The 16,134-nt window shown below is 36.2% G+C and overlaps 1 protein-coding gene across 1 annotated transcript in view; it reads right to left on the bottom strand.

The window, feature by feature from the left end:
• ZNF33B (zinc finger protein 33B) overlaps nt 1–13,049 on the bottom strand; it is a 42,987-nt gene extending 29,938 nt beyond the window's left edge. The window contains exons 1-2 of the mRNA XM_010949418.3: nt 12,893–13,049; nt 11,642–11,777 (exon numbers count right to left, since the gene is read on the bottom strand). Coding sequence (XP_010947720.2) covers nt 11,642–11,689 — 48 coding nt within the window. The 5' untranslated portion in view covers nt 11,690–11,777; nt 12,893–13,049. The remainder of the gene's footprint in view (nt 1–11,641; nt 11,778–12,892) is intronic.
• Between the last annotated feature and the right edge of the window lie 3,085 nt (nt 13,050–16,134).

The following is a 16,134-nucleotide window of genomic DNA, read 5'->3' as shown; positions in this document are numbered from 1 at the left end:
TATAGCTTCTGAAAGGAAAGGTTTGAAATTGTGACATTTTCTCAAGTTGCTAATAAAGAACATGTAAATAAAATCTTTATATCTGTTGCTACAGCTACATATTGTGAGTACCAAGGCTGAGGTTCCTTAACTACGAAAGAGGGACAGTACACTGATGAGAAGTAAGATAAGTTTATGAAGAGGTAAGGCGGAGAAAGATGATGAAATAAGCAACAGAATGCAAAAATCTTTTTGTGCCATTTTCAAAAGTAGTAGGCCCCTAATGACCAATGGAGAAAACTTCCAGTAGCCTATCTAGCAAGGAGTTCTCACATTTCAAGTACCAACTTGGCAGATTCTACTTCATTCAGAACATGCAACTTCCAGTAGACTCAGACTCAAGAGATCTCAAATTTGCCAACCATCAAATCTCATATTCTTCAAATGAACTGTTCTGTATACATCCTGGATATATATAAACTCGAATTAGATTGTTTATTAACAATGCCTACAACATAAAGCTGTTGTAGGGCTGCATTAGCTAATTTGGAAAATTTAGTTAACGTAGTATCCAGGCTCATAGTTAAGAACTCACCATTCAAAAAAGATACACACAATACAAGTAATTTCTGATAAAGTAGCTCTGATTTCTAATGAAACTGTTAAAAAAAAGATTAAAAATATTCTTCATTAAGAAAACAAAACACTGCAGACGACTTTCACAAAATACAGGATAGTGGAAAATGACTGAAGTAAATGTGAAGTTAGGGTAGAGTTACAGTAATAATAAAAATCCTTTTATATTGTGATAGAAAATTATAAGCTTGAACCTGCACTTAAAATTAAATGATAATTAATTAGTATCAGAATAAAAACAGGACACTGAGCTACTAGAAGGAATAAATTTTAAAAGCATTCATCAAAAGTCATTTGGTAAATTGTATCAGTGACAAAATATTGCTTCAACTCTCAATTAGGCCCCTTCCCACTAGTCTATCCTTACAGGAGGATTATAATTCCTGCCGTCTGTCATTAAGTTGGGCCATATGACTTGCTTTGGTCAATGAAATGTGGTACAAGTGAAATGTGTCACTTCCAGTAGAAGTTCTCAGAGACACATCCTTCATCCTCGACCCCAGCATGAAGAGTACATGTAACAGAGCCACAGCTTACTCATAAGTTCATGGACATGAGAAAAAAGTAAATTTAGGGATTCTATGTTAAGACAGAACATTGCATAGTAAGCTGACTAACTCGGTGTCAAAAAAAAAAAAACTAAACAAAATAAACCAATAAAACACTAATGAACAATCAAGAAGAAAAAGTACTGCAAATAAACATACTGTGGGATGGAGGGATTAAAATCAAACAATAAATGAAAACAGGTTAAATCACCCAATGTAAAAGTTATCTTAAGCTTAAAAATCCCACTTTTGCTTCTTTTTTGATGAGAAAAAAATCCTAAGAAAAACAAAACAGGATTTTGTTTATATCTCTATTGTAAGACTTGTAATAATATCTAAATTAAGTGTTTGTTTCAATTTATACAATTTTAAGAGTTTCTCCTTATAAGGAGCTATATATATCTCATTCTTCTTAGAGTCCTCAGCTTCTGGTACACAACAGGACACATAATAAATATTAATAAATGGTTACTGAATAAATGAATAAAGGACCAATTAAGTTATGTTACAGTGAATACTAGCTGCAATGAAAGGGAGACTTATCTGTGATAAAAATAGTTGTGGTCAAGTGGAACAGAGAGCTAGACATAAACCCACACTTACATGGTTGTCAATAGATTTTTGAAAGGGTGCCAGTAACACACAAAGGGAAAAGGACAGTGTCTTCAGTAACCGGTGCTGGGAAAACTGAATATCTACATACAAAAGGCTAAAACTGGACCCTGATCTTGCACCACTCACAATAATTAACTTGAAATGGATCAAAGACTTAAACATAAGACCTGACATCATAAAAACCCTAGAAGAAAACATAGGGAAGAAGCTCCTTGACACGGTTCTTGGCAATGATTTCTTGGATAAGACATCAAGAGCACAGGCTGCAAAAGCTAAAATAAACAAGCAGGACTGCATCAAACTTAAGAGCTTTGGCACAGTAAAGGAAACAATCAATAAATTGAAAAGGCAACCTAGAGAAAGTAAGAAAATATTCACAAAACATGTTCCTGACAATGGTTAGTATCCAAAATAAATAAAGAACTCATACCACTTAAAAGCAAAAATGCAAGTAATCTGATTTAAGAAGGGGGGCAAAGGACCCCAATAAACATTTTCCCAAAGAAATGCAAATGGCCAACAGGTAAATGAGAAGGTGCTCAACATCACTAGTTATCAAATGCAAATCAAAGATACCACCTCACGCCTGTGAAAACAGCTATTATCAAAAAGGCAAGAGATAACAAATGCCGGCAAGGATGTAGAGAAAAGGGAAGACTTGTGCACTGTTGGTAGGAATGTAAACTGGTGCAGCCACTATGGAAAACACTATGGAGGCTCCTCAAAAAATTTAAAATAGAACTACTATACAATCCAGCAATTCCACTTCCGGGTATACATCCAAAAGAAGCAAAATCACTATCCCAAAAAGAAATCTGCACCCTCACATTCACTGCAGCATTATTTACAATAGCCAAGACATGGAAATAGCCTAAGAGATCCAACAACAGATGAATGACTAAGGAAAATGTAATGGATACACACAATGGAATACTATTCAGCCATAAAAAAGGAAATCCTGCCTTTGGCAACAATGTGGATGGATCTTGAGAGCATTATACTAAGTGAAGAAAGTCAGACAATGAAAGACAAATAGTATAAGGTATCACTTATATGTGGAATCTAAAAATAACAACAATAAAATCAATAAAAGCCAATTTCAATCATACAGAATGAAATGGGGGTTGCTAGGTGTTGCCAAGGGCTGGGGAAGCAGGCAAGTGGAATGATGTTAAGTCAAAAGACATAAATTTTCAGTTATAAGAATAACTTTGGAGGATCTAATGTGCAGTATGCTGACTATAACTATACAGCACTGTAAATTTGAAAGTTGCTGAGAACAGGTCTTAAGCATTCTCACCATCCAAAAAAAAAAACAAACAACAAACAGTTAACCATGTGAGGTGATGTATGTGTCAATCACCTTGATCTTGGTAATCATTCTACAATGTATGTGTGTCATATTATCACATTGCACACTTAAAATACGTACAATTATATTTGTTGATTATCTTCAATAAAGTTAAAAAAATTGAGGTCAATCACTTTCTTTAAGTTTGAAACAGTGTAAAATATAAGAAAATTAAATGACACATGGAGAAGAAATCTGATCCCCATGTGTAAAACAAGTAATTGTATTCTGACTCCTTGTTTTAGCTTAATGATATCTTTGAGATTTCCTCAGATAATGTAATTTGTCATTATCACCTCTTTCTTTGTGATATTTGTCATTTTGATTGAAGTATAACATATAGACAAAAACAATGCACAAGTGTACTTAAGTGTACAGATGGCTCAGTGAATTTTTACACAGTGAGCACACCCAGATAACCAGCATCCAGGTCAAAAAACAAATCTTAAATCCAGAAGTTCCCTCATGCTCCATCTCATACCTACACCCTAGGCTATTCTCACTTGATAATCACTATAACAAACCATTATACATACTTAGATGTCTAAAATGAAAAGTTAGAAAACACCAAATGGAGATACTGGCAAGAATATAAAGCAACTGGAACCTTCCTATCTTACCAGTGGGAATATAAGTAAATATATATAAACACTTTGGAAAAACATTTGAGAATTCCTACTAAAGCTATTTGTAGTAGTTCCCCTCCTAATTATATACCCAACAATAACTGAAAAAAATAAATAGGCATGTCATCATTCCCATTCCCCTCTATTTGTACATGTAGAAAATCCAAATAATGTACAGATGTATTATTTGATGTAATAAATAACTATAGAAAAATTGTTAGACACAAGGTCAATATATAAAAAATAACATCAGCAACAAGTAATAAAAAATGCAATTATGGATATGTGTATATTAACAAAAACAATAAAATACATGGAAGTAAATCAATATTAAATATTAAATGAGTAACTACATACAAACACATCAATAGATACGCAAGAACTCGACACAAAAAATCTTTTAAAATTAGTAAGTATATAAATGTAGGAAACAAACCACACTTGTGGATTAGAAGATTCAGTATTAAAAAATAAGCAATTTTCCCCAATTTTTAAATAATTGTTCAGTGCCTTTTAATACACAGTAATTAAGTACACAATATAAAGTGATATCTTGACATTATAGTTTCAGATGAAGACAATCTCCCAATTTATTCAGCTTTTCTAGTTAAAATTTATGATGTAGAACAAATTTGAATTTTGCAGTTTGGAGATTACATGTTTTCTTCTGAATCCGTCTCTTCTGTCTCGTGCGTGTACACTTTCCCCACGTGTTTCAAAGTGTTCTGATGTTTAGTCTAATTTTCCCTCAAGGTGTTTTGTATGTGTCATAACTTTATTTTTATGTTGGTTCAAGAGAAACTTTCATCTTTAAAAACTGGTAAAGAAAAGTGCAGAAATACAATATAACCTTTAAAGAATGATTTGCATCTTTCCTCTGCCACCCCCCACCTAGTATTAAATCTTATCTTCTTGGTCAGTACATTAGTCCTTATACCTTTCCATGTAGAAGCCATAGACTCAATTTAAAATTATTTATTTATTGCTTATATGATTTTTGTTTGCATTATTCCACTGCTATATTTTTTCTGTTAAAATACTTAGGTGTCTTGGGTTGGAGTTGAACACCTATTTTTTTCCTATTAAAGTTAATGGAAATACATGTTTTTTCCATTTATCAGCTTTTCCCTTAGAAGCGGAATTTTCTGGAATGGATTAAAGTCACCAGGTGGGAGATAAATATACTTTCATCATCTCCCCAAGAGCTTTTAGACAGTTTCTGTGTCTGTCATTTTTCCAGTTCCCATCACCTATTGCTCTTCAAATTTGCCACCCCGATAATCAGCCCCTTACCTGTCTTGATATATTACAGATGTTCAACATTTATTATGTTAGGATTGAGTCTGCTTGAAAGTAACAGATAACTCAACAAACTGCTGTCTAAATAAGATTTTCCCGCCTGTCTAAAACAAGAAGGCACTCCAAGATTTGTGCAGCAGCTTGAATATGTCCTAACGAAGATTTCTTTTCTTTCTTTTTTTTAAAATTTATTTAGTATTTTTAGGGGGAAGGTAATTAGGTTTATTTATTTTTATAAAAATTAATTAAAAAAGATACACACACCTTGCTATTAACAGCAACATTATTTATAATTGCCAAGATATGGAAGCATCCTAAGTGCACATCAGTAGTTGAACAGATAATGAGGACACAGCATACATATATGTAATGGAATACAACTCACCCATAAGAAAGAAGGATACTTTGCCATTTGCAGCCTTTCCTTCACTATTATTTTCACTTCAAAACCCAGAATTTTATAACCGGCATAAACATTTCCATTACATCAAAAACAACAAAATACCTACAAATAAACTTAACCAAGGAGGTTACCTATACTCCGAAAGCCAAAATGACACCAAAAAATGGAAAGATTTCTTGTGCTCTTGGATTGGAAGAATCAACACTATCAAAATGGCCACACTACCCAAAGCAATCCACAGATCCAACACAACCCCCGTCAAAATACTCACGACATTCCTCACAGAACTAGAACAAACAATTCCAAAATTTATAAGGAACCACAAAAGACCCCGAACAGCCAAAGCAATCTTTTGTAGGTCGTTTTTTTTTTTTTTCTCTTTCTTCTTTTTGTTCTCTTTTCTTAGTTTGATGACTAGAGAAGGTCCTTTAACATTTGTTGTAAAGCTGGTTTGGTGGTGCTGAGATCTTTTAGCTTTTGTTTATCTGTGAAGTTTTTGATTTCTCCATCAAGTCTGAATGAGAGCCTTGCTGGATAGAGTATTCTTGGTTGTAAGTTTCCCCCTTGCATCACTTTAAATATATCGTGCCACCCCCTTCTGGCCTGTATAGAGTTTCTGCTGAAAAATCAGCTGATAAACTTATGGGAGTTCCCTTGTATGTTATTTGTTGCTTTTCTCTTGCTAATTTTAATATTTTCTCCTTATCCTTAATTGTTGTCAATTTGATGACTATTTGCCTTGGTGTGGTCCTCTTTGGGTTGATCCTGTGTGGTACTCTCTGTGCTTCCTGGACTTGGGTGACTGTTTCCTTTCCCAAGTTGGGGAAGTTTTCAGTGATTATCTCTCCAAAAATTTTCTCAGGTCCTTTCTATCTCTCTTCTCTTTCTGGGACCCCTGTAATGCAAATATTAGAGTGCTTCATGTTGTCCCAGAGTTCTCTTAAACCATCCTCATTCCTTTTTATTCTTTTTTCTGTTTACTGTTCTGAAGTAGTGATTTCCACTAATCTGTCTTATAGCTCACTGATCCGTTCTGCCTCATTTAGTCTACTATTGATTCCTTCTAGTGTGTTATTCATTTCAGTGATTTTGTTCTTCAACGCTGTTTGGGTAGTCTTTATATTTTCCAACTCTTTGCTAAAAACTTCGCTCTGTGCATCTATACTCCTCTTGAGTTCTCTGAACATCTTCACCATCATTACTTTAAACTCTTTCTCAGATAAATTGCTTATCTCCTCTTCACTTATTTCTTCTGGGATTTTAGCTTGTGCTTTGGCCTGGGAGATATTCCTTTGCTGCCTCATATCATCCACCTTTCTATATGTTTGTGGATTCCTTCCACAGGCTTTGGGATTATTGTTTTCTTGTTTCTAGTATCTGCCCCTGGTGGATAAGACTGAACTAGAGGCTTATGCAGGTTTCCTGGCAGGAGGGGCCAGTGCCTGCCCACTGCTGGGTGAGGCTTGGTCCTGGACCTCTGGTGGGTACAGCTGTGTCTAGAGGCCTTTGTGGCTTAGGAATTCTGCTGATGTGTTCCTACCCTGTATGTTGTTTGGCCTGAGGCTTCCCTACAGGCTGTTGAGTGGGGCTAAGTCTTGGTGCTAATGATCCCATCAAGATGTCAGCCTCGAGGAAATCTCATGTAGATGAACACTCCCAGAATGTCCTCCACAAGCTTTTATGTCCCTTGGGCGAGCCACAGCCATCCCACACATTCCCAGAAGACCCTCCAAATTTAGCAGGCAGGCCTGGCCCAGGTTCTTATGAAATCACTGCCTCTTCCCTTGGAGCTGGTGCACACAAGTTTCCATGTAAGCTTCCCAAATGAATGGAGTCTCCTTTTCCACCAGTCCTGTGGGGCTCCCAAGCCCCACTGGCCTTCAAAACCAGATGTCCTGGGGTCTCTTTCTCTTCCCAATGCTGGAACCTGAGTTGGGAAGCCTGATGTAGGGCTTAGAGCTGTCACTCCTGTGGGAGGGCCTCTGCAACTTAGCAAATCTTCAGTTTGTGGGTCGCCCACCTGGAGGGTATGGGGCCCCATTATATCACAAGCACGCCCCTCCTACCATCTTGTTGTGGTTCCTTCTTTATGTTTCCAGTCACAGAAGATCTTTTTTTGCTAGGTTCCAGTCTTTTTTTTCGATGGTTGTTTAGCATTCAGTTGTGGATTTGTTGTAGTCATGAGGAGAGGTGAGCTTGTGGTCCTACCACTCCGCCATCTTGACCCAGTTTTTCCCAAATTTATTTATAGATTCGATTCAACTCCAAAGAAAGTCCCAGCAGGTTATTTTGTGAATCCTAACAATATATATATGCAAATGAGAAGTGTCAATAAGAGCCAGGATCCTGCTGAAGAAGAAGAAATGTAGAAGGATGTACAGTACTAAACGTAAAGACCTTTCATCAAATGTGGTACTGGCATAAGGTGAGACAAAGCAAAGGAACAGACTAGAGTCCAAAAAAAACCAAGACACAGATGTATACATTATGATGACATACATCACACAGAAAACAGTGGGTTAGATCATTTTTCAAAAATGATTCTAGATAAATTATATGGGAAAAAAGTAACCTGATGTCTACCACATACAAAAATGAACATCAGTTCCATTAAAGTAGGCACACATGTGAAAGCCAAAATAATAAATATTTTTAAAATTACAAAGGAGATTTTATGAACTTGGAGTAGGAAAATCAATTTTAAACAGGACACAAATAACACAAACACTAACAAACTTAATAAATTAACCTAGGAATTGGCCAACTTTTTTATGTAAAGAGTCAGAGAGTAAATATCTTAGGCTTTGAGGGCCCAGTGGTCTCTGTCACTTCACTAATCAATTCTACCACTAAAGCCACAGATTATATGTAAACGAATCAGCAGGGAAGTAATAGGGATGGTGAGAGGGGCACAAGGGAAACTTCAGGAGGGCTAGTAATGTTCATTTTGACCTATGTGTTAGTTACATAGGCACTGGATTTGCAATAATTAATTGAGTTCTATACTTAAGATTTGTGGACTTTTCTATAAATCTACTACTCATTAGAAATGATTTATAAAAAGTTAAAATACATTTAAATTTGTTGATCCAAGAAGACATCAGAATGGAAACAGAAGCCTGCATAGAAAAAAAAAAAAAGCACTACATGTTGATACTTGGATTCTGCAGCCAAAGTGGTACACAGAGGGAAATTATATCCTTAAATGCATATACGTCAAAGCTTTAAAATAAACTCAATTTCAACAAAAAAGTTGGAAAAAAAAAAACCAGCCTATAAACAAAAATATTTGAAGGAAGGAGTAAAGGTAAAAGTAGATGTTAATGAAAATTATAGGGAATATCAATGAAACCAAAAGCTGGTTCCTTGAAAGACTGATAAATACACATCTGCGATAAAAATCAGTCCAAAGAAGGGCACAAATGAAAAACGGTTAGAAATAAAAAGCAACAGATAAAACATTTTTAAATGATAATACTATGGATAAGTTTATGGAAAAAAATACTGACAAAAGAATTATGCAGGATCATCCATGTTGCTGCAAATGGCATTATGTTGTTGGTTTTTATGGCTCCTGGAGAATGTCTTTCTAAGTGAAGTAAGCCAGAAAGAGAAAGAAAAATACCATATGAGATCGCTCATATGTGGAATCTAAAAAACAAAAACAAAAACAAACAAACAAACAAACAAAAACAAAGGATAAATACAGGACAGAAATAGACTCATAGACAGAGAATACAGACTTGTGGTTGCCAGGGGGGTGGAGGGTGGGAAGGGATAGAATGGGATTTCAAAATTGTAGAATAAACAAGATTACACTGTATAGCACAGGGAAATATACACAAAATGTTATGATAACTCACAGAGAAAAAAATGTGACAATGAGTGTGTATATGTCCATGAATGACTGAAAAATTGTGCTGAACACTGGAATTTGACACAACATTGTAAAATGATTATAAATCAATAAAAAATGTTAAAAAAAAGTTTGAAAGCACTAAAAAAAAAAAAGAATTATGCAAATCATTAAAAGACTAACAAGTGGGGCTTGTTTCAGAACACAAAAATTTGTTATTAAGAAATGTGGAAATATCTCCCAAAGAATGTTAAGAAGGCATTTGGCAAAATTAAACTCATTTTTAATGCAATAAGACTCAATGGATACTTGGTGAACATGACAAAATCTACCCAGTCCAAGCCAGCAGCATGCATAAAATGGAGCATGGCGGGCTTTCCTTACTCCCACCTATTCTGTTAGTCCTTTGTCAGGAAGTGTTACCCTTTTATCGTGCTCCTTATTTTTTTTACAGATGGACAAAATAAAATTAGATCCTTTGATCACATTATAGACTGTTTTAATTCCAGATGGATTAAGGTACTAAAAAAAATTTTTTTTAAGTTTGGTATTTTGAGACAAAATACAAAAAAATTCATTAGGTCCCTGGGGTAAGGAAAACAAGAATGAAAAATAGAAGGCACAAAAGGGTTGTATCACAATATAATGTTTCAGGAAATATACCATTAAAAGACAGATGTATAATGAGAAAAGATAATTAGTAACAACTTATAAAAAAAAAAGATTCCCATTTAAAATACATAAGGAATGCCTGCAAAACTCAGAAGAAAACCACCTCAAAAGGCGTAAATTTATGAAAGTTGCAAAATCTCAATAATGAGTCACAAGATTAAAGTTCTTCATCCATTACTCTAGAAATAATTTTTGTATCCGGAGAGAAGGGATGAAAAGTAGTCTTCTAATGAACAACAATGGACCTAGAAATATCAGAACTCCTCATATCCTATAACTCAGAAATATTATTCATAGAACTCCAGAGCAGTGATTCTTAAATTTAGTGGGTATCAGCACACACAGATTGTTGAGCCTCACCCCTGAATTCCTCTTTCAGTAGTAGGTTTGAGATAGGGCATGAGAATCTGCATTTCAAACAAGTTTCCACGTGATGCTACTGCTTCTGGTCAAAGAACCTCACTTGGAAAAGCACTGCTCTAGGGTCTGAAGATACACTTGTACTTGTACAGACAGAATGACAAGGATATTCACAGCAGCACTGTTTATGCTACTGAAAAATGGAAATTACCTAAGTGTCTACCAATAAAATATATATTTAGGATGGGAATACACAGCATTAAAAGGAATAAACTACATATGGATAATCTCAAATAACTGATGCATTGGGGGGAAATGTGTATCATATATACATCAGAATTTACATATTTTTTAAAAAAACATTCAAAACAATGAACAATATTGTTCATCTATCTACATTTTTTTTTAGTGTACATACAGGGATAAAATGATAAGACTAGGAGAACTTGGAACTAAACTAGGAACTAAACTCTGGGGACCAATAAGGAAAACACTGAGAAAAAGCCATCAGAAGTAGACAAAGGAGGCTTTACAGGAGAGAGTAATCAGTACAATAATGTAACAGCTGTTCAAGGAAGGCAACAATTAAGTCATTGGTGACCTCTACCTGGATAGATTCTGAAGAGTAGAGGGGAAGAACCAAAACAGAATGCTATAGGATGAAATATGACTGAGAAGCTAAGAAACATTTACCAGAGAATTTAACTTTGAACTACTTGCTACAGGATTAGTAAGCACAGTTTGGCTAAGATAAAATAGTTTTGTAATAGGCATGCCAGCCATTTACCCCTCTAAACATACTAGGTTTTATACCAGAATTAAATAAGACCATCATAAAATTGCCTATTTGAACCATCTCCTAGGCCCTTTTACTCACAGTTAAGGAATGGTTTGAGGGATTCATTTCAGGGCTGTCTCTGAAAAATCACTCCCTATGTTTCCCTATGTTAACACCAAAAAGGATATCTTCCAGTAAGTCCTTCTGTCTTGAAAGGAATCTGTATCCAAAATATAGTGTCTCCCTTTCCATCATGGTTATCAAAAACATCAGAAACATATTTACAGGTCTACTTAGAAACCCTATATTATGTAATGATATGTGCAGGTCAACTTACAAACTCTACATAATGATCAGTATATATCTATAAGCCAATTCAACCTTGCTATTGATCTGTTACTTTATATTTTCTATGAAGTTCAATTTTTATCTTTTACTAATTTCCCATCTTAACATCTGGACTCTTACAGATCTCACAAAGTCCATTGTTAAATAAAGGAATGAATGAACAGACTTACCTGGGATTTATTCATTTTCTTTTGTTCTTGGAAAAATGTAGACAACATTGAAGATATGCTGGGTTAGAAGACAAGGAGTGGGGTCATGAAAGATCTGGCCTGCCTGGAAGCTCCTGAATTCTCCTTCCCTATAAAGCTAAACACACCAGTAGATAAGGAAAAATATAAAAGTCTGTTTGACCTTCAGAAGAGACAGGGAGATATCTGGTGAAAGACCACCTATATAATATGACTAATATAACCATGTAGCTCTTGGGCATAAAATTTTTCAGAGTCAAATATTTGCTTCCAAAGAATTTTTTTTAAACAGTTTAAAATCTCCCTTGGTGTTCACAAAAAACTTTTAAGTGATAAAGTTGGTTAAAACAAGTAACTATATAATGAAGGAACATTAACACTTCACCAAACCTATTCTAAAAAATACTCAGGACTAAACTGTTTATCAATATCCCTACTACTGTTACTAAACCTTTGATTAGTGACTCCACAGAAAATTATAAAAAGCACTGCTTTCAAGAAAGATCCATGTTTTATCTTTGTTGTCGTTTCTCAAAAGAACTTTTATAAGAAACTTGCTTCTAGTTGCATGAAAAAGTAAACTCTGGCTTGGAACCAGATGTGACTTTCAGTCTTCGACACTAACAAACTGATCATGAACAAGGCACAAATCTTCAGAAACAAAAATAAAGAAAAAAAATTCTATCGAATGAGTCAAAAACAGGTAATTCTTGATCTTTCCTGATTGCTAGGGCAAGTAGGACAGAGTAACAACATATATCAAGATGAAGTGATGGACAAGGGTGGAGAGCAGTTCGGAATCCAACAACGATAAATGGAGAATCAAAGGAATAAAGTCTATCCACCGGGCTGAGATAACTGAATCAACCCCGGCTGGAGCCTCTTCTTCCCAGACCACCCGCCCCACAACCACCCATCACTCCCGCGCACAGGTCCTCCCCCCTGCACCGCCCCCTCGCCGCTGTCTCAGTCCACCCGTCACGCATGCGCATTATACCTTCCTCCTGCGGCCTCAAAGGGGACCTCCCAGACCAGACAGCGGCGCCGGCTCAGCTGAGGGGCCAGTCACGTGGGGACTTCGGCCCCTTTCCCTGACGGAGACGCCCCCTCTCCGCGTCCCGGGAGCCCGCAGAGCTCCTCCCCACCACGGGGTACCGACCTTCTCCCTTCCGCCCCACCCCCCCCGAGCAGCGCGGGCCCCCATCGGCCCTCCTTCAACCCTCCCAGGCTCACCTGCCGCTCCCTCGTGGTGTGACACTGGCCCCAGAAGAGCTCATTGACTCGGCAGCCCCGGAACCGCTTCCCACTCAGGACCTGAGGGAAACACAAGTAAAAGGCGGAAGTACACAGAGACAGAAGGCGGCACTAGGCATGCGCAGATGACCCACGCGCAGGGCCAGACTGTCAGTGCTGAACGTCAGAATTATGTTTCCCTTGCGTCTCCGCGACTAGCGGTTCGGGATTGGCTGAGAGTACAGCCTTACTGCATGTGGGAAGTTTGGGGCGCCTGGGATAGTTCCCTAAACAGCGAGAGCCTTTCGGGGGCTCCCCAAAGGTGTTGGATTACAGCTGAGTTCTCTGTGCAGCCAGTGTGCAAATTTAAGACACAGAGCTGTCTAGGAGAGGGAACCTGCATGTCAATTTCACTTTTTTAACTACTGGGAAATAGATCCCATTAATACAATAAAAGAATAATACCTGACAATATTAACGATTCTCTCAGGAATAAAAAGCAGTGGGGGGCGGGGGGAAGGACAAGAAAGCTAGTTCATTAAAATCATGAAAGCAATAAGTGAAAATTGTAGATAAGTCATTAATTAGACAATTGAAAAAATAACATCTTCATTTATATAAACATTTTCATTTGTTACATTAAAATTACTTGAATAAAGGGAGATATGCCCTTTCATGGATAGAAAGCTTCAGTGTTCTTTGACATTCCAATAAGAATTTTTGTATGTAGTTTTTTCTCTTTGATTTGTAATATATTGTATACTTTACGAAAGCATTCTCAACTTCATCTGGAAAATAAGTAACAACTAAATATTTGTTTAATAATTAAATAACTATTATATAAAATAAATAATTAAAAATAAATAAAAATGAGTCTAAATGAACAACCAGAAAGCATTTCAAAAAGGAGAAAAATGCCTAAGATATATCAATATGAATAATAATTTCTCTGTCATTCAAAATAGTTTGGCATCTGTTTCATGGTAACACAGCAGCCGTGATGAAGAATATTTTTTAAATGTAGGATAATAAATGTAGTATTTCAAAACAATGAGGGAAAAAATGGAGTACTCCAAACATCAGGTCATTCCCAACAATTTGGAATAAAGTTTGCATCTATAGGTCGCATGTAATACAATTCAGATGGATTCAAGATTTCAAATGTTTAAAGTAAACCACTAAGTCAGTAAAAGAAAATAAACAAATTGAGATGGGAAGTTTTGACACTAAAGAAAGAAACCCAAAAGTTTAATATGATTTATTTTATTATAGAAAATAACAAACGACTCAGTTCTAGGTTTTAAAAAAGAGTTAAAAGCAAATAAACCAGGAAATTATATTTTTACCGTTTGAAAGAAAAAAATGTATTAATTAATAAGATCTTTAAATCAATAGAAGGGAAAAACTTAAAATGGGCTACAGAACTGAGCAGCAACAGAATAAAAAAGAAAATGGAAATGAATAATACATGTGTGAAAAGGTAAATTATGAGAATTGAAAAAAATGCAAATGTTTAAAAACATGTAACATATTTATTGAGATTTTTTAATTTAAAATTTATATATACACAAAAGTTCACTTTATTTGGTACAGTTTTGTGAGTTTTGACAAGTGCATATATCTTTGTAACCACCACTGCAGTCAAAATAAGGAACTATTTCATCACTGCCTAAAAAAATTCCTTTATACTACCCTTTTGAAGTCAAAATATCTCACGACTCTTAACCTCTGGCATCCACTATGTATTCTTCATGCCTATAGGTATGCCTTTTCTAAAAAGTATTTTTACAAATACCTACAGCAAATGTCACATTTAAAGATGAAATATAGAAAGTATCCAACTTAAAACTAGGACCAATATAAAGATGCCTGCTAAGTCCAATTTTATTCAACATTTTTCTAAAGTTCTTAGAGTAAGAGAGCAAAACAATCATAAGAAAGAAAGTCCAAATAAAAGTATCCAGAATAAAAGTTTAGAAATTGGATACAGGTTCAATACAACTAATTTCAGAAAATTGGATTATTTAAAGGTACAGCTAATAATAGTCTAAAAATATGAAAATCTTTACACAGAAAACAACAAAATATAATGAAGGAAAATAAGAAGATGCAAATAAGTGGAAGGATTTAACAAATTCCTGGACAGGAAGTCTCAATATTATAAAAATGTCTATTGTCTGTATGCTGATGTACAAATTCATGGCAATCTCAAATAAAATCCCAGTAGGAAATCCATGTAGGAGAAGGAAGGACATCATGAAAGAGCCAGATAAAAGTATCAAAGGGATGTAGTTTCTGTGGCTGTGCTCAGGATTTCAGTGGGAAGCCCATCCATGGGCTTGTGGGTGTACCTCAGTGTGGAATTCCCCACGGGGTCCACAGTCACCACCAATGAACCAAGTGCTAAAACACACCTCCCATATCTCTGCGGCCAGCTCCTTGTGCACACTCCCAAGCCCAGTGGCAAGAGCAAGTCTAGAAAACAGAATGCTACCAGAAAAACAGACTAGTGTCTTTGTGCAAGGAAGAAACCACAAACTTGACCTATAGTCCCATCTTCTGGAAAACGAAAGAGAGGTTTCCATTAGCCAGCTCGGTGAGTGGGAAAAGCCAGAGACATAAAAACTTAAGAATCATTCCACAAGAGGGAGTAAGAAGAGGAGAGGAGAAAGTGTAACCATAAAAGTGAAGGGAAACCCTGATATACCAAGACAAATGTATAGTTTAACCCATCTGAAGGAGGGAAATACCCAAGGCCTGGGAGAGGACCGACCGAAAAATTAAAGAGAATGGTACTCAATGTTCAGAACCCCAGCTTTTTAAAGAATACTCATATCTCCTTCCCACCTCCATTGTACTCTTTTCAGCTCTCGGTTCACTTAGCACTTCCAAGCTCCCCAGGAAGTTCTGGGATGGGGATGGGATTTGAATTTGATGAATGGATACCTTGTTCTGTCTCTTCAGAGGCCTTGCAGCCCACCATAATCGACGTTTCCAGGAAGTACTGCACTGTCCCACCTGGCTGTGTCCTCAGTGGCGATTGAGTTTATACAGAATACAGTCTGAGTTTCTAAGGAACCGTGTGTTCTTAGAGAGTTAGACTTGGCATCCAAGATGAAGGCTCCACTCAAGTGAATTTTTCTCTCAGACCTAGACCCAAGGCCCAGCACAATAAACAGGAATTCCACCTGGAAGATAACACCCTCTTACCTGAGTTCTCCCTCTCTAGAGGTTCAGAGCAG

The sequence above is a fragment of the Camelus bactrianus genome, chromosome 11 (genome assembly GCF_048773025.1).
Source record: "Camelus bactrianus isolate YW-2024 breed Bactrian camel chromosome 11, ASM4877302v1, whole genome shotgun sequence".
NCBI lineage: Eukaryota > Metazoa > Chordata > Mammalia > Artiodactyla > Camelidae > Camelus > Camelus bactrianus.
The sequence above is the reverse complement of the archived record's forward strand: the minus strand, read 5'-3'. Positions and strand labels throughout refer to the sequence as shown.